Genomic DNA, 25,884 nt, shown 5'->3' with positions numbered 1-25,884 from the left:
ACAGACATCATCGCCCCTTCCAGCAACCAGCATCTGCCAGGAGTCGCCAAACGCAAGTATTCCCTGAGGTGGCTAGTGACTGTGTAGGGGCAGGAGTTTCTTGCTTTTGTGTGGTTCTTTCTCTTATATAATCTTAACTGTAATTGTTATTAATGCTACCTGTAAATAATGTATAAAGTGGGGTTACGGTTTTTCCTGTATAATTAGTGTGTATGAAAATAAAGGTGCATTTTGTACCTTGCTATTGTGTCTTTACTGTGTGATTCCCAACCCATACCAAGCACTGGGGTAACCGCACTGAGCTATAAAGGACAGCCTTTCTGAAGGCTGCTCCCATAATAAGTGCACATAAACCCAGTGTCCTCACAATTAGTGGCAAGTAGTGGGATCACACAGTTCCGATGTCTGGCCAGAGCCAGGGGTCCGTATCAGTATATACGACCAAGCTCTGAAAGCGCAATAACCCGTAACCCAGTAGTATAGAACCACACATAGGAGAGCTCTTGTAAACCTAGCAGAGATGCCGGGGAGAAGCAAATGGATCATGTGTGAGGGCATTAAGCAAGGGCAAAATTCCGCTTAAGTGTCTTCTTGTCCGGGGGGACATTCCCTGCAAGCGAGAAAGTGGTAGAGTGTGCTGTAGCCCAGAAACGGAAGCTGAAGTGAGGGGGTCCAGCAGGTGACACTGACCCGAGCGCTACTAGTGCAGCCCGTTTGAAGAATGGCGCCACAAAAGGGAAAGAAGCGCCTGAGAGGCAAGAAGTACCCAAAGTCTCCCAGAGCAGGGGAGCTAATGGATGAGGAATCATCATGTAGTCGGCTGACTGAGGATAGGACCTGAGGAGTCCATCCACAAAGATGCAGCCCTTCTGGGAGCACTGGAAGGCAGCATGCCTGTGGACTAGCTGAGTGGACGGGAGCTACCACAGAGGAGAAAGTTGCTTACCTGACAGAGGAATTTGTGCAGCATAAAAGTGATGCTGCTGCAGACAGTCTGCTAGATACGTTGGAGTGGAAGGCATTTATTATGGATGTAAGTAACTCCACACACTAAATAATGGAGAGATGTCGGATTGCTGAGGGATGAGCGTCATCACCGGGTGAATTGGTTCCTGGGAAGGAGTCTGCAAAGAGAACCCAGAGGGAAGAGGAGACATCATCCTGGGTGGATGACCAAGGGGTCCATTGCAAGGGTACAAGGTGGGGAGGTAGAGAAAATGCGGATTGCAGAATCGGGAGATCCGTTAGCACGAATGAGTCTAGAGGATCTAAGTGCAGAATGGAAGCTACGATGCAGCACCCCCACTGAAGGTCGCTCACACCGCACCCTTATCCGATGTGTGTTTGAGCAACAGGATGACCCACTACATACATTCAGTGTGTATAGGAAATGGGTCCTGTGTCCATGAGAACTGAGAAGTGTGTGGGAGCAGCTGCAGTGTCTCCTGCAATGCTTTGAGGATGCGGAGGAGGTCGCAGCAGCACAGGGACAGTTGAATTCTCCAGAGTGGCTGGACCAGTGTTGCAGAGTGCAATCTGAGGAGCGCCATCTGCTACAGCTTATGCACACTAAGAAAGCTGCAGAACTAGACCCTCCACTAACACAAGGAAAAATAGCAGAACTGTTCCCATTTAGTGAATTGGAAAATGAAGAGCTACCTGTGAAGTATCCCTGCAGTATGAAACCAGTGCCCTGTGACTCAGAAGGAGCCCAAACATCAGAGACTGGGGTTGTGGCAGATAAAAGAATGGGAGAGGATATTTATTCCCCCTACTCAGTGTGTGGGAGTATGGTGGAGCTGGACACTGTGGCCTTGCAGGACAGAACGATGCACCCAGAGCATGCAATGGATGAAGCAGAGCCAGGGGCCAGGGTGCATGCTGCACCAGAATATATCCCCATAGCAGACCAGAGCTCAGAGACTGTGCCTATTATTGCAGAGATGTCAGAGACAGAAGAGGCTGAAATCTTCTGCCTGCAGCTATTACCAGTTGTCGCCCAGTGTACTAGGCTGGGGGGGATGCTAGCAGCCAACTGAATGGGGTGCACACACTACAGGCACCCCAGGAGAAGATGCAGTACATCTTCCCTTTTGCTGAGGTGGAAGATGGAGACCTAGAAACCAGTCACCAGGAGTTTTTTTAGGACAGCGTCCCAGAAGCGATTGCTGAAGAGGGGGTAGTACTGCAACCTTTCTCAACTGCAAGCATACCAGTTGAGGATGGCATCTTGCCCCAGGCTGCCCAGCATATTCAGCTGGTAGAGAAGGAGGAGTAGGTGCCCTGTGTGTACTCTGCCCTCTTAACACCCCAGGAGGATTATGAAGTATTGTTCCTGGTTAGCGATTCGGACAATGGGGAGCTGAAATCAGAGTACTGGTTTGTACCCGGGGCGCTACCAGGGACATGGTTACCAGAGACGGCTAACACAAGATCGGAGCTGGAAGTAGATGATGTTGTGTAGCTGTATGGTAAATCCCTTAATAGTGTTGTGGACTGTAATAATGTGCCAGGGGAGGCACTGCAGCAAAGGGGCAGCCGAGCCAACGCCCATGAAGTGGATGGTAAGAGGCACAGCGTGCAACCCCCTGCCCCTCACAGGAGGACTCCTCACTACCCAGCATGGCACCAGCGAGAGAAGGGGAGTGCACACCTGGACGCGGGAGGAAGATGTCAGTAGTACCGCTGTACTGTGTCGTACCACCTGTCCCTACGTCAGTCAGGCTGGGGAAGATGGAAGGTCACCCTAGTGAGGCCAAGCAGTTGTTTTTTTAAGAGGGTGGGGAGGTGCTAGGCCCAAGTGAGGGGTTTGTAGAGGCTTTTGAGGGGGGAGCATGTGGGGAATTGCTGATACTCTCTGCTCCCCTGCAGCCATTGTCCCCCTTGTTGCCCAGTGCAGGAGGAGCACTACCTATCCCTGATGGCAGGTGGGGACAGATTATACTCAGACCCTGGGAGGTGGGTGAGGAGAAGATGGAGGGTCACCCTGGTGAGGCCCAGCGATTATTGTTTACAGGGTTAGGAAATGTATGCCCCTGGAAGGGAGGCATTTTGAGGGGGGAGCATGGGGAGAATTGCAGATGCCTCCTGCTCCCCTGCAGCCAACATTAGCCCTGTTGTTAAGTGCAGAAGGAGGACCCACAGCCAGGGTCCCTGATGTCAGCCTGTGGGCACAGATCATGCCTCTCCTGGATGCACCAGAGGCAGCAGGAGTGAGCTTCCCCAAAAAGGGGGGAGGGTAGGGACAAATCTCCAACGAGGTGGGCTGCCCAACACTGGGCAGGGTGGATAATCTTGGCCCCTGAAATGCTGGAGGCGGTCATAAAAACTGAATGGCCTAGCCCAGACCTTCCAGAACCAGATGGCAACCTGAGCCGACCGTTGTTTGATCCAAGGGGGCCAGGTATAAACCTTACTCAGGGTCACTGGGTTGCTGTGGTCACTGAATCGCAGAGGCTGGAAAAAAATAGGGAGGTGTCTGACGGAACTCGACCATGCCAGCGTCACGTCGCGTATTTTTTTGGCCAGCCTGGTCCTGCGCTTCAGTAGTGAACGGCAGAATGCAAGAGATAATGGTATGTTATCCTTTATAACACCCAGCTGGTTTTCGCCTTGTCCAACATATACTACTGTATGCACCGGTCATAGCACGAGTGTATGTTGGACAAGATATGATGTTATACTGAATAATCCAAGAAGGTGATTTTGCTAGGTACCAGATGTGTACCTGCGGTGGGAAATAGTCCCGTGTTTATATGGTTGTGCCTCTCAGGTAATATCTTTCTAGACCTGATTTGCTCCCTACAAAATGCCTATGAAATATATGTGTGATTTTATTGTATTGCACTTATGGGTGTAAGGGCTTGTTGTCAGATGTGTGCCCAGCCAGGTAAGCTGTCTAGGACATCTGGCTGTGTGATAAACAGGAAGTGCAGGGCTGACCCCCCTCTGTCGCAGCCCCCCTTCACAGGAAACCTCACTCAGCTGAAGGGCTTGTGTTTCACTGCAAGGCACTGCAGCTTTTTCAAAGGACTTTGAAAAAGCTGCAGTGCCTTGCAGTGAAACGCGTTAGGAGGAGGCTACTTGGGTCAATTATAACGCTACTTTTGACTGCCACACTATATCCGGACCAAACACTGGACTTTTACCATCTGCAGTTCAACCGAGACAACATTTCCTGATTAAGGAGCACCATCTACCCTATCTTCATAAAGAGGACACCGTAACAAATGAGGATCCCGAATTTGGCTGATTGGAAGTTAAAACATCAGTGACGTTTTCAAAGGGACTACACCTCTAGCGGTATTTGGGTAAAGTGCATTGGTGTGACTGCGCTGTCAGTCTGTCTCCATCTGCTAAAATTTCCAGGTTTCTACATCAGGAACGGATGTTAATGTGTTAGGCAGTCAATTCTTTGACCCTTATGAATTGTTTTTAATTGATATGGATGTTATGATTCCCGTACTCCAGACCAGAGGAGATCTTATGGCAGAGGTCTGAGTACAGGAAAGATATACTGGTTTGTGGGAGCAGGAGAGCCTAGTAACCCCTGGCGCCCTAACTCCGTTGTCTCGCCCGTGTTATCAGAAATCCCCTGCGAGACTATGGTTGCTTGAGCCCATGGCAGCCGCGTTCGAAGGGCGGATTATGTCTGCCCAACCCCGATGCCCCCTCAGGTCTTAATGGGAGACAAAGGGAAATCCGAGACAGGGTGATAACAAGGGGCCCTCTGACTAAGCAACCAGGCCAGGGGTTACAAGCTAACTAACTTAACCAAAGAAGTATGTGCGGACTAGCCGCCAGGGAAAAGGACAACCAAAGATCCACTGATCCGTCACTCCTATCCAGCACCGCTGGACACCAGAGTGGACCAGGGAGAGCGGAATCCTCCGCAAAAGCTCCAGAACACAAAGATACAAAATAATAAACAGTAAGCGGTCAAGCCGCAACACACGGCTATGCCGCGACTCACGAACACCACAGGATGTTAAAGGTGCTCGGTCAGACTCCAGGAATAGATGACAAACTTCCGAGTACAGGATCACTGAGGACAGGAACAACCGGATTGAGCAGGACTGGAAACTCTCTGTAACTGACACAGGCAAACAGGAAGCTATCACCGGCGTCTGTGAGAAGTCCAAAGGGTGCTTATAACTGTGAGCTCCCCAATCAGGAGCCAGACTGGGTAATCACAAGTAATGCCGTGCAGCTTGCATGCTGCACGGCCAGCACACCATTAATACAAATTAGAAAAGACCCAGCAACGGGGAACGCGGCCCGAACGTGGCGTCCCCGTTGCTAGGGTCTGAGCGGCTCCGTGCGCCCGGCGTCCAGCGTTGCCAGGGAGCCGGCGGCTGTACGCGCACGGCGTCCCTGGTTGCTAGGCGCCGGGCCGCACCGACGAGCGGACCCCGGCGCCTAACAGTACCCCCCCCTTGAGGAGGGGTCAAGGAACCCCTAAAGCCAGGTTTCTGGGGAAATTCTCAAAAAAATGCCCTCTTGAGCCTCGGGGCATGGAGATCCTTATACAGGACCCAAGACCTTTCTTCTGGACCATAACCTCTCCAATGCACCAAAAAATAAAGCCGACCCCGGGACAACTTGGAATCGAGAACCTTCTCCACCAAGAACTCCTGCTGACCCTGTACATCTATTGGTGATCTCCCCTGAGATATCTTACGAGGAAATCTACTGGACGAGACAAATGGTTTCAGCAAAGAGCAATGGAAAGTATTTCCGATCCGTAAAGTTTTTGGTAAACGTAACCGGAAGGCAACTGGATTGACTTTTTTGATAATGTGAAATGGTCCAATAAATTTAGGACCCAATCTGGCTGAGGTTTGTCGAAGTTTAATGTTGCGAGTCGACAACCATACCCTATCTCCTACTTTAAAAGTGCACGGCCGCCGGAGCTTGTCAGAAAATCTCTTTTCCTGAAATGCCGCTTTTCTGAGAGCCAGGTGCACTTTTCTCCAAATGAGCCTAAGATGAGAGGTCAAGGTCAGTGAGGAGACAGAGGAATGTTGAAAAAAGGAATTTGCTCTGGGGTGAAAACCAAAAACTGCAAAAAATGGAGACACATTGGTGGAGGAATGACAGGCATTATTGTAAGCGAACTCCGCCAATGGAAGAAACTCAGACCAGTCATTTTGGAGTTTGGCCGAGTACAAACGCAAATATTGTTTTAGTGATTGATTAACTCGCTCAGTCTGCCCGTTGGATTGGGGATGGTAGCCTGACGTTAAAGATAATTTCATCTTCAATGAGGCACAAAAAGATTTCCAAAACTGTGCAATGAATTGTGGACCCCGATCAGAAACAATATCAGTGGGTAACCCATGGAGTCTGAAAACATGGCGGAGGAACAAGACTGCCAATCCCTGGGCAGATGGCAATCGGGGAAGAGCAATGAAATGGGCCATTTTGCTAAAACGGTCCACTACCACCCATATGACTCGGCATCCGGCTGACAGAGGGAGGTCCACCACAAAATCCATGGAGATATGAGACCATGGCCTAAGAGGAACATTCAAGGGCATAAGCTGACCGATAGGCAAAGAACGGGGAACTTTATGCTGTGCACAGACCTGACACGAAAAAACAAACTCTTTAATGTCTTTGGAAAGACCAGGCCACCATACTGAGCGGGAGACTAATTCCAAAGTCTTAGCGATTCCCGGATGCCCGGCAACTTTGCTATCATGAAACTCCGTCAAAACAGTTGCTCTCAAAAACTCAGGGACAAAAAGACGACCAGCAGGAGTATTTCCAGGAGCTTGATGTTGAAGCAGCTTTAACTGGGTAAATAAATCCTGTGTGAGGCCTGCCTGAATGACTGAAGATGGAAGTATGGGAGTAACAGGACTGTTGTCTTGAACTGGAAGAAAACTGCGTGACAGGGCATCTGCCTTGGTATTCTTGGAACCTGGCCTGAAGGTGATAATGAATTTGAAACGAGTAAAAAATAAAGCCCAACGAGCCTGCCGGGCATTCAGTCGTTTAGCTGATTCAATGTATTGAAGATTTTTGTGATCAGTCAAAACTGAAATGATATGAGTCGCTCCCTCAAGCCAATGCCTCCACTCCTCGAAAGCCCATTTAATAGCCAGCAATTCCCGGTTACCAACATCGTAGTTGGATTCAGCAGAAGAGAATTTCCTGGACATAAAGGCACAAGGATGTAATTCAAGGGAATCCGGATCCTTCTGAGACAGGATAGCCCCTACTCCAACCTCTGAGGCATCAACCTCAACAATGAAAGGCAATTCTGGGTTGGGGTGTCTGAGGACAGGGGCTGAGACAAAGGCTTGTTTCAAGGCCTGAAAAGATAACTCAGCTTCACGTGACCAATTGGTAGGATCTGCTCCCTTTTTAGTCAGTGCCACAATGGGAGCAACTAGGTCAGAGAAAGAGTGAATAAATCTTCTATAGTAGTTCGCAAACCCTAAAAAGCGCTGAATTGCTTTTAAGTTGGTGGGTTGCGCCCAACTGAGGATGGCTTGGAGCTTTTTTGGTTCCATACGGAATCCCCGAGGGGAAATAATGTATCCTAAAAAGGATACCTCCGTGACATGAAATTCACACTTCTCCAGCTTGGCATATAGGTGATTTTCACGTAATTTTTTTAGAACCTGACGCACCTGGGTAACATGTTGTTCTACCGAGTCAGAATAAATCAAAATATCGTCTAAGTAGACTACAACGAATTTTCCAAGAAATTCACGGAGCACATCGTTAATGAGATCCTGGAAAACTGCCGGAGCGTTAGACAGGCCGAATGGCATAACCAGATACTCATAGTGGCCTGACTGAGTACTGAATGCCGTTTTCCACTCATCCCCTGACTTGATTCTGATGAGGTTATATGCTCCTCTCAGGTCAATCTTAGAAAAAAATCACAGCCGAACGTAGCTGATCAAAGAGGACAGAGATCAGTGGCAGAGGGTAAGTATTTTTTACTGAGATTTTATTCAAGGCTCTAAAGTCAATGCAGGGTCTGAGTGAACCATCCTTCTTCTCTACGAAAAAGAAGCCTGCACTTAAAGGGGATTTAGATGGCCTGATAAATCCTTTCCCTAGGCTTTCTTTAACATACTCATTCATGGCCACGGTTTCAGGTCCGGACAATGCATATAACCTTCCCTTAGGCAAAGTGGCACCAGGAATTAGCTCAATAGCACAATCATAAGGCCTATGGGGAGGCAGAATATCCGCATTGCCCTTGGAAAAAACATCAACAAAATCCTGGTATTCCACAGGAATGGGTGCGGGAATGGCAGCAGCTATTCTGATGGGAAGCGTAATACATTCTTTATTACAGATGGTACCCCATTGTGAGATCTCCCCCGACTGCCAATCAATGATGGGATTATGAAAGGCCAGCCAAGGGTGACCCAGAACCACTGGAACTGCTGGGCAATGGGTGAGGAAAAACTCAATTTTTTCAGAATGCAGAGCTCCTACCGAGAGTAGAACAGGAGGTGTACAGAGAGAAATAACCCCATTGGACAAGGGACTCCCATCTAAACCATGCATGGTGATACACCTACCCAAGGCTAACTGAGGAATACCTAAGGTCTTGGCCCATGTTAAATCCATAAAGTTCCCTGCAGCTCCACTGTCCACAAAAACAGAGACCGAGGAACAGAGGCTGCCAAAGGAAACTTTAGCTGGGACTAACAGTGAATTATTTGAGGAGATAAGCTGCAGACCAAAGTGAACCCCCTCACAATTCACTTGGTCGAGACGTTTCCCGACTTGTTCGGACAACTACGGGCAAAATGTCCCTTACCTCCACAGTATAAACAAAGACCAGAATTTTGCCTTCTGGTTCTTTCTTCAGGAGACAGTTTGGAGAGACCTATCTGCATAGGCTCCTCTATGTCTACAGGGATGGAAAAAACACAAGGAGTTGACCCGACAGATGCTCCTTTTTCAGCCCTCCGCTCTCTGAGCCGACGATGAATCTTAATAGAGAGCTCCATGAGTTTATCGAGAGTCTCAGGAGCGGGATACTGAAGGAGACTGTCTTTTATAGACTCAGATAAGCCGAGGCGAAACTGACTGCGCAGGGCTGGGTCATTCCATCCACAGTCATTCGACCAACAGCGAAACTCCGTACAATAATTCTCTGCGGGATTCCTACCCTGTCTGAGAGCACGCAACTGAATCTCGGCGGATGCCTCTCTATCAGGGTCATCATATAACAGTCCTAAAGACTTCAGAAAGGCGTCTACAGAAAATAAAGCCGGATCGTCTGTCTTTAAACCAAAAGCCCAGGTCTGAGGATCCCCCTGAAGCAGAGAAATAATAATTCCAACCCGCTGAGCCTCCGTACCTGAGGAGACTGGTCTCAAACGAAAATAAAGTTTACAAGACTCTTTAAAATTAAAAAACTGTTTTCTATCCCCAGAAAAACGGTCAGGCAGATGCATTTTTGGTTCAGGAATGACCCTTGGGGAAGTCCGTAACAGATCTTCCTGTGACCTCACCCGAAGGGACAGATCCTGAACCATCTGAGTAAGTTCTTGAATCTGGCTAACTAGAAGCTGGCCAGGATTTGGCCCGACACCGGTGGGATTCATGAGGCCGACAAATCTCCCAACTGAACAAGGGAAAAATTAACTCCTGTTAATTTTAATTTTTAGTCTGGCCGGTGATAATGTTATGATTCCCGTACTCCAGACCAGAGGAGATCTTATGGCAGAGGTCTGAGTACAGGAAAGATATACTGGTTTGTGGGAGCAGGAGAGCCTAGTAATCCCTGGCGCCCTAACTCCGTTGTCTCGCCCGTGTTATCAGAAATCCCCTGCGAGACTATGGTTGCTTGAGCCCATGGCAGCCGCGTTCGAAGGGCGGATTATGTCTGCCCAACCCCGATGCCCCCTCAGGTCTTAATGGGAGACAAAGGGAAATCCGAGACAGGGTGATAACAAGGGGCCCTCTGACTAAGCAACCAGGCCAGGGGTTACAAGCTAACTAACTTAACCAAAGAAGTATGTGCGGACTAGCCGCCAGGGAAAAGGACAACCAAAGATCCACTGATCCGTCACTCCTATCCAGCACCGCTGGACACCAGAGTGGACCAGGGAGAGTGGAATCCTCCGCAAAAGCTCCAGAACACAAAGATACAAAATAATAAACAGTAAGCGGTCAAGCCGCAACACACGGCTATGCCGCGACTCACGAACACCACAGGATGTTAAAGGTGCTCGGTCAGACTCCAGGAATAGATGACAAACTTCCGAGTACAGGATCACTGAGGACAGGAACAACCGGATTGAGCAGGACTGGAAACTCTCTGTAACTGACACAGGCAAACAGGAAGCTATCACCGGCGTCTGTGAGAAGTCCAAAGGGTGCTTATAACTGTGAGCTCCCCAATCAGGAGCCAGACTGGGTAATCACAAGTAATGCCGTGCAGCTTGCATGCTGCACGGCCAGCACACCATTAATACAAATTAGAAAAGACCCAGCAACGGGGAACGCGGCCCGAACGTGGCGTCCCCGTTGCTAGGGTCTGAGCGGCTCCGTGCGCCCAGCGTCCAGCGTTGCCAGGGAGCCGGCGGCTGTACGCGTACGGCGTCCCTGGTTGCTAGGCGCCGGGCCGCACCGACGAGCGGACCCCGGCGCCTAACAATGGATGCATATCCATCTTTTATTTAAAGGCCGTTGTTATTACTATTAATATTCTATTAAATTGTATAACCATTTTTCATCACTCAATCCTTCGTATTATTAATTATATACAATAATCTATTTAGCGCTGCTATCCTTTTCTTGTATTTTTCTGAGTTTTGGAACAAGGCTGTTGCCAGGAGTCGGGAGATCCTGGCAGCCCGTTTGTCTGGAGACCTGGCTCTGCGGAGAGGGTCCAGTATACACAGCTAAACGTTTGCTCCATCAGGAGCTGTCCCAGGTGTGTGGCTTATGTGCTGGCTGGAGCCAGGTGACTAGTCAGCACGCCCTACCTATGGTGGGTAGAGGACCAGCAGGCTACGCGGCTGGGAGCAGCAAGACAGACATCATCGTCCCTTCCAGCAACCAGCATCCGCCAGGAGTCACCAAACGTAAGTATTCCCTGAGGTGGCTAGTGACTGTGTAGGGGCAGAAGTTTCATGCTTTTATGTGGTTCTTTCTCATATATAATCTTAACTATAAAGTGGGGTTACGGTTTTTCCTATATAATTAGTGTGTATGAAAATAAAGGTGCGTTTTGTGCCTTGCTATTGTGTCCTTACTGTGTGATTCCTGACCCATACCGGGCACTGGGGTAACCGCACTGAGCTGTAAACGACAGACCTTCTGAAGGCTGCTCCCATAATAAGTGCACATAAACCCAGTGTCCTCACAGACGTCCATAGAAGCCGTACCTAAATACTCAGCAGATTCACAGATGTGATCAGTAAGAAGTATAAGCTGGTCTAAGGGAAGATCCTGTTTGTAGGCCCAACTTGAGCTGTGTTGCCCATGCAACTACAGCCTTGTTAACCCAAACTCCAACTAAAGCAGGTCTAAGCAACACCCCTACTGCTGTATACTTGTATTGACTTTAGCATAGCTTCTAGCTTACGCTCTGGCGGGTCTTTAAGCGTTGTTGCAGCTGGGACTGGAATGGTTAACTTCTTTGACAGTTGTGACACCGAGTAGTCCATTGTTGGTGGATTTTCCCATTTAGTTGTCACAGACTCTGGGAACGGGTAGCTGGACAGAAACCACCTAGGCACAGAAAACTGTTTATCTGGATTTTTCCATATTTCCGTTAACTGCTTATTAATAGATTCTGAATAAGGAAAGGTGCTCTGTTTTTTAGCAAATAAAACGTCATCATTTGAAAGAGGTTCCTCAGTCTCAGTAAAATTTAGAACCTGGCATACTGCTCTGATGAGATTATCAATGGCCGGACTATCAGTAACCTCACTATCTCCTGGCCCAATTCCCCTTCTTCTTGTTCCTCCTGAGATATCAGGTCTGGCATTGAATCGTCAGAATGCAACACAGCTTAAACCGGTACAAACGATGATGGCTTTGAGGAATTGAGCTATACCTGGACTTATGTAAACTCTGCAAAGTCCTTGACATATCCTGAGCTCACTGTGGCAGCTCAGACGGTATTAACGTAGCATCAGATCTAGCCATCTCATGATCTTTTTGCGCAGCGGCCAACTCTGATTTTAAGTCAGTCATCACACTTGCCATCATCGTCCAAGGAGGATCAGAGTAGAGGTTCGTATTTGGACCCTTGTTTGCAAGACACACTGTGCAAGTGGAATTCCCATCAGGTAACACACTCTCACAGATATCGCAGACAAGCTGTTTTTTTTTATTTTGCATTATCTTCACTCATCATGTACAGCGACAGACAGTACAACAGTGAAACACAAGTCCCCACGACTCAGTAAAAAATGTAACTAAAGTGTGTAAAAGTCAGAAGTGCACAGCACCTGAAACACACTAAATATGTTAAATACTTCACTGAAAATTCCTACTAACACCCCTGCCCCCTCCAGAGGCCGTGTGTTGTAGGCGACACCAAATTCCTGTACGAAGAAGCAGAAAGTAGTGTTAAAAGGGCATCCAGCCATGTGCTTAGATATGTTTTTTTTTTAAACATATATACAGTAATCCTTACTAAAACAGCAGTGTGTTCAGGCTTAATAGCCTGTTTTAATACACAAACTATTAACCCCTCTATGTGAGAGGTAAAAACACTGGATTTTACAGCTCTCCCCTGCTGCTGTGAGCCACGGTATTAGTGTATGTAATAGTAGGTCACGCTAGCAGTCTGTGATCTTCCCCCTCAGCGCAATGCAGGGGAACAAAGCTGGCGGCCCGTGGCAGTAGTAAGCTGTCCGCGGCTGTGAGGAGTGAGCCGCAGCAGCGTGATCTCCTGCTGGAAGCTGTTGGTGGCTGTAGTAACAAAACACAGCTTAGTTGGAGCTGTGTTTTGCTGTGTGTCCCCGCGATCTTCCCCCTCATTGACGGCGGCCAGCAGAAACTGAGTGCGGCTATACACAAGAGAGCAGCGTGCGCCCAGCGGTGGCAGCATGGCTGACCGTAGCAGGGCAAGGGAGCGGTGCATGTCATTGTAACTAAAACATCCCACACACTGCGGGGCGGCAGCATGAGCTGACCGCCCCCCTCCCCAGGTACCATAACGTGCACAATGTATAACGTAGCGGCGGCAGGGTGAGCTGCCTGCCCGCTCATTACCTGTGTTAGGTGGAGGCTCTGATGGGGCTTCTGTGTCGAGCGCTGTCCAGCTCCTGCAGCCTTAAGCTGAAATCAGCTACTGCTGATTAGGTCTATGGCGGTACTCCTCTCCTGATCGCTGACAAGCCATAGCTGCATCCTCAGCCCCCACAATCCCGGACCCACGCTTCTTAGTAAGCTGGGAAAGGATTGGGAATAGCCAAAAAAAGAATAATCTTTAAATAAAAAATTAAGTGTGGAGAAGACTCTGTGTGCTATCCCAGTGAGACACAAAAAAACACTGAGGTACCTTTGGGAGTCTGGGGGGGGGGTGGGGGGTTACTAATTTAAATACTTAAATGTGCCTATCCCTGCTAATGCCCCATCCATATTCCAGTGACTCCCTAGTGGATGAAAAAGAAATTATAGCTAGTTTTGTTTTTCTGGAGTGAGGGGATCACAAAACGGACCCATTCAAGGTGTCTTACCAAAATAATTTACAAGGTAGAGGAAGTGTTTTCTATAGCAAGCAACCAGCCTGCTTATCCCAGGAGGAGGTACATTTTTAGCCATCTCTTAGGATCTTTTTCCATCAGACTTTGAATTACTTGGCAGGACACCCTATTTGCATCTGTTTTTCAGTCCCCCGCTGGTTCACAGAAAATCTTTTTTTACCTTATTGGAGTAAGGGGAAGTCAAGACAAAGAAAAGACCATGATAAGGTTAAAGACCCTTTCACTGTGAGTAATAATAATACTAATTTTATTTATATAGCGCTCTTTCTCCAATAGGACTCAAGGTGCTTAACAGATACACTGCATAATATAGTACAGAAAATAATGAAGTACAGAACAGCTTTTCATAAAATACAGAAGCATGTAGTTACTAAAGGGACTTCATGAAAATGCTTGAGTAAACAGGAAAGTCGAGTCTACTTTTGAAGGATTCTATAGTTGGGGCCTCTCGCACTGTGCGGGGAAGTGAGTTCCATAGAGTTGGAGCCGCATGACTAATAGCTCGACCCCCAGATGAATTACGGGAGATTCTAGTTACTGCTAAAAGTCCTTCATCTATAGATCGCAGTAATCGAGTGGGGCAGTATGGGATCAGAAGCTGCTTCGGGTACCTTGTGCCGTGGTCATGTAGTGCTTTGAAACTCAGTAAGCCAATCTTGAAGATAATTCGCCATCTTACAGGCAGCCAGTGAAAGGAGTAGAAGATGGGTGTTATGTGGCTAGAGTGGGGCTGTTTGGTTAACAGCCTGGCAGCTGTGTTTTGCACCGGCTGTAAACAGTGCAATTCTTTTCCTGGGAGACCAAGGTAGAGGGCATTACAGTAGTCTAATTGAGATTATACAAATACATGTATGACTTTTCGCAGATCATCTGAGGGAATTAAGTGCTTGATTCTGGCTATGTTCCTCAGGTGAAAGAATGAGGATTTGATTGTGGCTGATATCTGATGTTTAAGTGTCAAGCCACCATCCAGGACAATGCCAAAATTCTGCACACGATCAGTGGTTTGTAATTCTGAATCCCCGAGTGTAAGTCCAGTTGGTTGGCTATGCAGTAGTTTTGTCCTTTGATAAGGACCTCTGTTTTATGCAGGTTCACTCGCAGCCAACTGGCACTCATCCACTCCTGGAGCTCAGCTAGACAGCCATTTAGGATTGCTATTGGGTTATCAGTGCCCGGAGCAAAGGACAAGTACAGTTGTGTATCATCTGCATAGCAGTGGTAGACCAGGCCATGGCGCCTGATTATTTCACCCAGCGGGATCATGTATACTGCAAAAAGCATAGGGGATAGTATAGAACCTTCTGGGACACCACATGGCAATGGCACTGATGATGATGAGTATACTCCAGATGATACTCTGTGACCTGCCTGTGAGAAATGATTTGAATCTGGTTAGGACTGTGCCATCCAGTCCACAAAAATGTATCAGTCGCTCAATCAGAAGCCCATGGTCCACGGTATGAAATGCTGCAGAGAGATCCAGAAGGATTAATATTGAACAGTCACCTCTGTCTCTTGCCATCAGAAGATCATTTAACACACACACACCAGGGCTGTTTCAGTGCTATGTCTTCTCCTGAATCCTGATTGGTATGAATCATAAATATCATGGGTTGTCAGACGTGTTTCCAGTTGATTTGCAACCACTTTCTCAATAACCTTTCCTAGAAGTACAGGTACACCTGTGTTTGCCAGAATGTCTTAGTGATCTGAAGAAACCTTTTATGTGTCATAAATATACATGTTTGTTAGTGGGGTACATATTTAAACACTACTTGGTTTTAAGGAGAGAAAGTACTGTTATAACTATACTGTTATACTTATTGTTTAACATTCCTTTGATTGAAGAGAATTTTGGTATGCAGCTGTTCCCTGTAATTAAAAGAAACTCCATAGAGTGATGGTCCCCTACTGCACTCCCTTCTATTAACGTGTGATTCACAAAGGGATTTTGAGAACGTCCTTGTCCTTCTTGTTTTTCCATATATACCGGTGATTTTTGGTTGGAGAATATGGAGTGTTAGAAAAGGAAGAAAATAATTGTCCATAGGCTCATCGCATTGGACATAAGAGGGATGTACTACATATATGTGTGATACTATTTAGTGAAGCGCTAGATTGGAGGGTCATCTCCAACTACATTTTGTACATTTTCACATTTTGGTGAGGTCCCGGAGGGTGACCTACTGTACCTTAGGACTGCTATTGCGCCAGTGTTGATGTCTGCTGATATCTGCAGATATATCGGCCACTGGCTACGCTGCACAGCCAATGCGATATGTCTGTGAACAACGTCACTCACAGACATATCAGCTGAGCAAATAAGGTCATTAAAAGGAACCAACATGGATTTGTGAAGGATAGATTATGTCAGACCAACTTACTTGGCTTTTATGAAACAGTAAGCGCGAACCTTGATCAGGGTAAGGAGGTGGATGTAATCTTTTTAGACTTTGCCAAAGCTTTCGACACTGTACCACACATGCGTCTTATCTATAAGCTACAAGAAATAGGGCTAGAGAGCACAATATGCACTTGGGTCAGTAATTGGTTAGATAATAGGGAGCAGCGCGTTGTGGTCAATGGATCTTTTTCAAATTTGACTAAAGTACTAAGTGGTGTGCCACAAGGGTCTGTACTCGGACCACTTTTGTTCAACATTTTCATCAACGACCTAACAGTAGGTCTAGAGAGCATGGTGTCAATTTTCGCAGACGATACCAAATTGTGTAAGGTTATAAATACGGAGGGGGATGCTGAGTCTCTTCAGAACGACTTAACTAAACTGGAAGCATGGGCAGCAAAAATAGGATTTTGATAACCTACCGGTAAATCCTTTTCTCCTAGTCCGTAGAGGATGCTGGGGACGACATCAAGACCATGGGGTAAAGACGGGATCCGCAGGAGACATGGGCACTCTAAAGACTTTTCATTGGGTGTGAACTGGATCCTCCCTCTATGCCCCTCCTCCAGACCTCAGTTGTAGGAACTGTGCCCAGGGAGACTGACATTTCGAGGAAAGGAATTACTTAAATAGTGGTGAGATATCTACCAACTCACACCCTCAATCATTCCGCACACATGGCATTAAACATAACACACGCCAACAGGCATGAACTAATTGCAGCAACATGCTGAAACCAAAATAACACAACTTGTGTAACTGTAATAACTAAACTGCAGGTAAAATACGCACTGGGACGGGCGCCCAGGAGAAAAGGATTTACCGGTAGGTTATCAAAATCCTATTTTCTCATACGTCCTAGAGGATGCTGGGGACGACATCAAGACCATGGGGACCAGAGCTCCAGTACGGGCGGGAGAGTACGGATGACCCTGCAGCACCGATTGACCAAACTTGAGGTCCTCATCGGCCAAGGTGTCAAACTTATAAAATTTAGCAAACGTGTTTGACCCTGACCAAGTAGCTGCTCGGCAAAGTTGCAAAGCCGAGACGCCCCGGGCAGCCACCCAGGATGAGCCCACTTTCCTAGTAGAATGGGCCTTCACCGACTTCGATACCGGAAAGCCTGCCGTAGAATGAGCGTGCTGAATTGTCCCTCTGATCCAGTGCGCAATAGTCTACTTAGAAGTAGGACACCCAATCTTGTTGGGAGCATACAGGACAAACAGAGCCTCTGTTTTCCGTAACCGAGCTGCTCTTGCGACATAAATCTTCAAAGCTCTAACCACATCTAGAGACTGTGACTCAGTGAAAGTGTCAGTAGCTACTGGCACCACAATAGGTTGGTTTATGTGGAAGGACGAAACCACCTTTGGAAGAAATTGTTGACGAGTTTTTAACTCTGCCCTATCTTCATGGAAGACAAGGCCCCCAACTCATACAACCGCCTTGCGGATGCCAAGGCCAAAAGCATCACCACTTTCCAAGTGAGAAACTTCAATTCTATCTCCTGCAGAGGTTCAAACCAATCTGACTGAAGGAACTGCAACACCACATTAAGGTCCCATGGTGCCACTGGAGGCACAAATGGAGGCTGGATGTGCAGAACCCCTTTCACAAACGTCTGAACTTCTGGAAAGGAGGCCAATTGTTTTTGAAAGAAAACTGATAAGGCCGAAATCTGGACTTTGATTGACCCCTTCTTCAAGAAGTCCACACCTTGACGGACGAAACGCGTTGGGACTGTTTGCTGCTGAACTCCCCTTGATGGACAGATAAGCGTTTGAACTTTTTTATCCTGTACGCATAATCTTTGGCTATCTTGTGTCCTTGGGATAGTTTGTTGCTGACCTCCCTATTCCTATGATGGACAGATAAGCTTTTATAATTTTAAATCTTGTACGTGTGTTGTCTAGCCGTTTTTATGTTATTGTTCATTAAATCTGTATTTTATGTTGTGAAGCTACAGATTACATTTTATTGGGAATAAGCAAGTTCCCTAAATTCGTGCCCTATATTGCAAATGACATAATTTTAATCCATGAACGATACACACTATGTTTGCTGTTTTTTCTTTTTACATGTTAATCCTAAAATGATGAACATCGGCTGGAAGTTCTCACTTACCAGATAAGTGTCCAAGGCCATAATTTTTACCCACCTGAGTATTTCCGTTAATTGTTACTACACTCATTAGCGCTTATTTTCTCTACTACCTATATATATATATATATATATATATATATATATATATTTTCTGTGGGGGCCCCAGAGATATCACTGTACAGGGCCCCAAGATTTCTGTTGCCGGCCCTGAGCGTAGCATTTCTTATGCACACAGAATATAGGCATGCAGCATATAATTGTAATTAGCATAAGATGCTTGTGCATTCTATCTGCCTCGTTTTGGGAATAAGACACATTTTAATGGAAAAAGTTGCACATAAAGATGCTCGGTACTACTGAGTCACACCATGGGATAGCGTGACTAGAAGGGCTGTTTAACGTGCACAGAGACTAGATGTAAGTGGACACATCTGTATATAAGAAATTAAATTAATCTAATCTCACACTGTTTATTCACATTTGTTTTACACACATGCAATGTTTCCTGTTTATAGTTATACTCTTCATATATATATATTGGATGACTACCCGACTTAAACAGCTGTAACAAAAGTGTGTTTAAAGGTTTTTATTATTAAATAAATTTTTATTTTCAGATCTACATAAAAATCTTGTATTTTTTTAAAATATTTTTGGTTTACCACTGGAGTGTTGTGATTGGCAGCGCCAACTTCTCTTTTTGGTTCGTTTTATCTGTGAACAGTGGGAGGCCACCACCAAATTTTGCGGTGTAAAAATTATCCAGGTCTCCAGTAGGAAATTCTTGGTAACATAGAAATGACTGCAGATAAGGGCCACTTGGTCTATGTAATTTGCCCCTTTTTAAACCTTATAATAACCTTAACCCATATTTTATCCCTAGTGCTTTCTAAGGATTTTCTTATGTCTATTCCAAAACTGTTTAAATAGACAGGGCCGGATACAGGGAGGAGCAACAGGGGCGGTTGTCCCGGGGCCCCCAGACACAGAAGGAGAGAGGTTGCTGGGGAGAGAGAGAGTAAGGGTAGGTGTAGGTATTTCGGGGGTGATTTCGAGTTGTTCGCTCGCTAGCTGCTTTTAGCAGCATTGCACACGCTAAGCCGCCGCCTACTGGGAGTGTATCTTAGCATAGCAGAATTGCTAACGAAAGCTTCGCTAATTTTCTCGTAACGATTACCCCGCAGTTTCTGAGTAGCTCCAGACTTACTCAGCCATTACGACCAGCTCAGTCCTTTTCGTTCCTGGTTTGACGTCACAAACACACCCAGCGTTTGCCCAACCACTCCCCCGTTTCTCCAGCCACTCCTGCGTTTTGCAACTCGAACGCCTGCATTTTTCCGCACACTCCCATAAAACGGACAGTTTCCGCCCAGAAACACCCACTTCCTGTCAATCATACTACGATCAGCACAGCGATGAAAAAGCTTCGTTATGCCGTGAGTAAAATACCTAACTTTTGTGTAAAATAACTAAGCACATGCGCTCTGCGAACCTTGCGCATGCGCAGTAAGCGACTAATCGCAGCATAGCGAAAATCGGCAATGAGCGAACAACTCAGAATGACCCCCTTGGTGTGGCAGTTGTCATATATAACAACCTTTAATTTTCAGAAATGACTGGATTTTCTATCCTTGATTTCCATTTACGGTTAAATTAATCTACATGTATAAAAGGCTGACGCTGCTCCCCACCTCTGTGGTGCCACTGGAGAGTGCCCGACAGAGCTCCATTTGGGACAAGGGGTCACACACCGTATGTACAGTGCACCCCCCACCATATACTGCCACTCTATACACACTGCACCCCCATACTCCTCAATATAGTGCCCCTTATATACAGGGCATCTGCCTCCTCCATATACCGCATACTCTGCACCCCCTCCTCCATATACTATGCTGCAACTCCTAGGTTACTTGCCATCCCGGGATCCTGAAACAAGTAGCAGCAGGAAACGGATACAGGAACCACCAGACGGTCCCACATCGCTCAGAGCGGAGGACACATGTGGCCACTTACCAGCGGGGGGAAAAGGTGAATTAGTCCGGCAGGTAGGGGTGAGACCCTGTGTGGGGTGAGCAGTGTGATGACCGGGAGGAGAAGGGGTCGGCACTGGAGCTGCAGATGGTGCGGGTGAGGAGGTGGCAGATAATCTGCTCAGCTGCTTTATACATACTGTGCACCAGCGTTGGGGCAGGGTTCTGTGCTCTTATTTTTCCAGCAAAACCAAATCCCCGATAAGTGTCCATTTTTTCCACGATATGTGCCACAAAAGCATATAGGTCTGCGGCTTTTCTCTGACTCTATAGAGTTGATTCAAATGTCACTATTCATTTGTGTTCATGCGAGAAGAAATGTCAACCCCATGGCTACTGGGTGTCTACATGGAGCAACAATTGAATTGCTCCATTTTGCACCCCCTGGTGGTAGCCACAGGGGAAAAACAATTGAATCGTTAGTTTTTGTGCGATACAGGGTAATTTGCCACACGAAACACATGGGCTCTAATTGGGTAGCCCGAATTGACCATCATGATAAAAGCCCTTTTCATCCGTGCAGCAAAGTACCGTGGGTAATATACCCCCCTAAGCCAGAGCTCAGCTGACTTTTAAGCTGCTATACTACCCAGAAAGCCACCCTTCAGTCTAATATTGTCCTGTATATGAGCGTTATAAAGAGGAACTATGCTACTGGTCCCTGAAGCATTCTATCATTGCAGGAAGGTGTTCTATAGGGTATGGCTATTTACATTACATTTTCCTGTCAGAGCAATGTGCAGAAAAGGAGCCTAAGGGAGTAATTCAAAGCTGATCATAGATGTGCTAAATTTAGCTCATCTACTATCAGATTCTCAGATATGCGGGGGGGGGGGGGCGCCCAGCACAGGGCCAGTCCGCCCCGCATATCAGGCTCGCCCCCCCCCCCCGGCATGGGTGTGAAAGCATCGCACGGCGGCAATGCTTTTGCACCCACCGAGTAGTTTCCTACCTGCGCAGCCTAGCTGTGCTGGCAGCCGGCTACCCGCCGCTTCCGGGTCGCTGTGTGTGATGTCACGCAACGGTCCGGACACGCCTGCGTTGTCCGGACCACGCCCCACCAACGGCATTATAATGCGCCCTCCCACCCCTTGACCGCCTCTGCCTTTCAATCAGGCAGAGGTGATCGCAGGCCTGAGATGCTTTGGCATCTCACTGGGCTTCATGGGGGGTGCGCTCCCAATGCTGGGCATACAGTGCCAGATAAAATGCCTGTCAGACCAACAGACATTTTTTTCTGACAGCCTGACACCCATCAGATATCTCAGTGTATGGCCACACAATATCTGAATTCCTTCCATGAGGTTCCTTCCAATATCTGAGTTCCTTCCTCCGTTATGTTGGAACAGAGGAAATATCGGTCGTTCAGGAAGGGCCAGCATACAGTGCCCACCCAATATGGTGGTTTAGCAGCTCACACATCATTGGATCTTTCAGAAACGCCGGGCAATTTGGCATGTCTGACAGACCGATAATTTGTGGTTGGTCGTGCAAATACATTACATAATTATCTGGCTGATCCGCAAATATCTGGCAGATCAGCCTGATAATTATATAATGTAAGCTCAGCATAAGTGTAGTCTGAGGATTTACAAGCAGAGATTTCGATCTGATAAATATTAGTTGAATTGGCCAAGGGACTTTGGAGCAATAGAACATGTACCTGGGTAGACAAAGGTACATCCCAAAATTGTGTGTGAGCACCTTATGCCCCACTGCCAATTGCTTTAATCTGAATGCAGAGTCTACATCCTCCTTTAAACATGGACAGGATTTCTTTCTTAGAAGAAATTATATCAGCCTCTATAATATGGCAAGTTGGCAACCATCAAGAAATGTATGTACAATCCATATAAAAGAAAAGAGAGGACAGTTAAATAGTGCCTTTCTACGACTATAGTAAAAATATAATGTTTTTGAGAGACTCTAGCCTTTCAAATCCCTATGTTAGCATCCTTTGCTCTGGACCTGAATGATGAGATCACCTAGTTGAAGTAGGTGGGGCTATATATTTGGCCAAAATTATGCTATGCACCTCAATGTTACTGTACGTTAAATAGCAGAGTTTATTATAATTGTTCTGATTAGCAGTGTTTAATACTTAGAGTGTGCAGCTATATTTTCTCTTTTTTTCTGTGTAACTTCCTATTTAAGTATGCATGAATTTTGAAAAGGAAAGACTTCTGTCTTTTTAAACCCTATAAAATATGTATCTTTGAATTTATGTTTGTATCTTTTTATTTATTTATTTTTATTACCAAAGGTCAGCTATAAATAATAGTTTCCTCCACTTAATAAATGTTGTTAGTTCTGACAATGCATATTGTGCTTTCATACAAGTAGTTGTTGGAAATGTAAGGTTTACTTACCGGTGGCTTGTAGTGTTTCAGCCTCAAGAAATGTCCTCTAATTGTGTTCATGCTTTGATAGAAAACTTTAAGCGCTTTAGCAAAGTCTGCATCATAACTTGCCCTACAGCCCGACCGCTTCATTACTTCTTTTGTAGAACTTGCTGACTGTATACTGTTGGATGAGTAGTCTCGGTATTGTACCCTTACTGGCTTGTCACAACCTAAAATGAAGAAAAAAGTAAATCTGTATGACTTCCGATGGGCGGGGCATCTAGCATGGTCGCTTTTCAGCAGGGCTCCTTCACAGACTCCTACAATCTACTCTAATCCTCCTGCCATAACCATTCCGACTTGGATTTCAAGTGGAGAATTTGCTTGCCCTGAAGATGGTGAAGCGATTAAGCCTATTCTTGTGTGGGGCCTAACTTATATTCCCCCGGTGTCCAACCATTGTGACTGGTAGCCTGCCTGCATTGAGACGTCCACATGGCATGGCGTCTCTCACTGCAACGCTGAAGCCTAATCATGGGCTTCCTTTCTTCCCATCCCCACCCCTGCGTCTTTTCTATTAGTGGCTCGTTTATGCTGTGACTCAGGCTCCCCACCTTTGATTTCTGCTGGAGGGTGTCCTGCTCCCCAAAGCCGCCGTGAAGGATACCGCGCCTACTGCCATGTTCCCGGGTTTCATCGCTCAGCAGAGTATTCCCTACTCACCTTGGTGCCTATTCATGAAGCAGTGAAAAGTGTGGAGAAGTGAGCTAGTGGAGCAGTTGCCCATGGCATCCAATCAGCACTGAAGTAACATTTATAATTTGCATACTATAAAATTGTACGGAGCAGGTGATTGGTTGCCATGGGCAACTTCTCCACAGGCTCACTTCTCCACTCTTTTCAGTGCTTCATGAATAGACCCCCTGGATGGCAAAGTCCGGCGGTGATCCGCAGTTGCTGCATCCGCTGCTTGTCGTCTGCTGTCACATGTGTGGCTACTGTGGAGTGCCGGTTCCCGGGTGCAGGAAGCTGCTGGCTTTTGCGGCGCAGGGCGGTAGCGTGACTGTTTTGCCTGGGACCCTCCGGGACCGCTGCGGCTGACGAGATGGAGACCCCGCTGTGACCTGCTTCTCCTCGCCTCACCTCCGGGGTGGTTCTGCTAGCATCCCGCTGGGGTGCCACGCTCTTCGGCTGCCTTGTGTCATCTCCTGCTGGCAGGACCTGCTTCCTTAGACTGGCGGCATGACTGGCGCTCCTGGGATCCTTCCAGACCACTGCTGCTGGCATACATGCTGTGACCTGCTTCCCACTGCCTGAGTCCCGGTGTAGTACAGCCGGTGCTGAGGTGGTCTAACTTTTCCACTGAATGGTCCTACGCAGGGGCGTCTCTAGAGAGGAGGGGACGCGTGTGCAGACTCCGTGTGTGGGTCCCCTCCTCTCCCACACTGAGCGCTGTAGACTCTGGCACAATTGCAGAGTCTACAGCGCATGCGCAGGACTCCGAAAAATGGCCGCTGCACCACTTTTTCGGAGTCCTGCGCATGCATTGTAGACTCTGGCACTGTGCCAGAGTCTCTAGTGGTCAGTGTGCTAACAACGGCGCAACGGCTACGGGAGAGGAGGGGGCCCACACACGGTCAGCGATGGACTCCGGAAAGGTAAGTATAGGAGAAATGGGTGCAGTGTGTGCGGTGTGGGCCCCCCCCGGGACTCAGGGGCCCGTGTGCATCGCACACACTGCACCCATTACAGAAACGCTAATGGTCCTATGCTACTAGCATTGTCTGTCATCCGTCTCTTTACTAATACCTCCCCACGTCTTTTTCTTCTCTCCCCTGCTTGGCTCCCTAACCTCCTGTTTCTTCCCCCCTCCCCACCACCACCTATTCTCCACTCCATCTCTGTATACCTTACCTTTCCTCCTTACATTCTTCTGGTAATGGTACTGACTTTCTATTGGCCTTTATTTGCTGCATGCCTTCCTGGCTCTGGGGCATTTATTTCCAGGATCGTTTATTTATACCCCTTTAATCTGTGACTCTTTCCTCCGTGGCCGTATCTTCAACTATTGGGTGGTTTTTTGGGGGCTGCCTGGGACATTACAGCTCATATTTTTGGATGAAAGTACTGTCATATCCAATTCCTGGCATGTTTAAGTGGGCACTGCTCTCACTTTATATATTGTACTACTTACCAGACTTAAGCTGGCCATAGACCTAAAGATTTATTGTCAGATCTGACTGGTTGGGATGAAAACCTGGTAATGGATGAGAGCAAATGACAATTGACCATTTGCTCCTAAATGTCATTAAACTGACAAAATGGTCGTTCAGACAAATTGGTTAAATCAAATGTATTTTAACCAATTTGTCTAAATGACTATTTTTGTCTATTTTCCAGTGTTTGGGAGCAAACGGTCAATTGCTATTTGCTCTCATCCATTACCAGATTTTCTTTCCAACCAGGCAGATCGGACAATAATTCTTTAGGTGCATGGCCAGCTTTATGTACTTGTGTTCCGGCTGGGGTAACTCACTTTGAAAAACTTTCATTTTCGTCATTACCATACTACTTTGTGGTGTGATACTGCCACCTTATGGCCATGCTTGATTATTTTGTGCTTAAGAAAACTGTTTTCTGTGTTTTTTAGGTTACATTTTGCGTATGCTCTATCACTGATTAGTGACCGTTCTACCAAATTGTTTGTATTGTCTATTTGTTTGTAACACTAACAGTAATTACTCACGGGATGCAACATATTGAAGTGGATATTGTCTCACGGGTCCGTCTTCCACATCCTATACTTAACTATAATATACTTGTTCTTGCCTCACGAACATTTATTAGTGCTCAGCCACTTTTTTTTTTTTACCTTTCAACTGTTAACTTTTTTAAGGGAATGCTGCTGTGATGGGGACCCCCAATGTTTAATTTACCTGCAATATACCTCTGCTCAGGTGTCATTACTCCTATCAGCTGATATATTGGTGATTTTCTGTGTATTTGGGACCCCCCTTTAATTCTCTGTATTTACTGGGGCATGGATAGATTCCTTGACAAAGCAATGCCACCAAAGCAAGCTAATACTATTGCTAAAACAGGAAAGGGTAAAGGAGCCTCCCAAAAGTCGGGCCCGTCCTCCCTGGCTGGTTCAGACGGGGAACCCTCGGATGTTGTGAGTGATAGACCCTCATCGCTCATGGCAAAAGATATTTCTGACTATATGATGCCCCTCATGGATAGATTTGCTGACCTTCAAGCACGTTTAGACCCCAGTCTAGCGAGACTTG

At 46.9% G+C, this 25,884-nt stretch overlaps 1 protein-coding gene across 3 annotated transcripts in view; it reads right to left on the bottom strand.

Annotated features, from left to right (window-relative positions):
• Nucleotides 1-25,884, bottom strand: part of LOC134910117 (kinesin-like protein KIF28) — a 355,700-nt gene that overhangs the window by 10,141 nt on the left and 319,675 nt on the right. For 2 of the 3 annotated variants that reach the window (XM_063917784.1, XM_063917786.1), the window contains one exon: nucleotides 22,622-22,824. In XM_063917784.1, the coding sequence (XP_063773854.1) occupies nucleotides 22,622-22,824 (203 nt within the window). Of the gene's footprint in view, nucleotides 1-13,994; nucleotides 15,177-22,621; nucleotides 22,825-25,884 lie in introns of those variants that run through there. The other variant, XM_063917785.1, reaches the window with a different exon arrangement.

This window comes from Pseudophryne corroboree, chromosome 4 (genome assembly GCF_028390025.1).
Source record: "Pseudophryne corroboree isolate aPseCor3 chromosome 4, aPseCor3.hap2, whole genome shotgun sequence".
NCBI lineage: Eukaryota > Metazoa > Chordata > Amphibia > Anura > Myobatrachidae > Pseudophryne > Pseudophryne corroboree.
The sequence above is the reverse complement of the archived record's forward strand: the minus strand, read 5'-3'. Positions and strand labels throughout refer to the sequence as shown.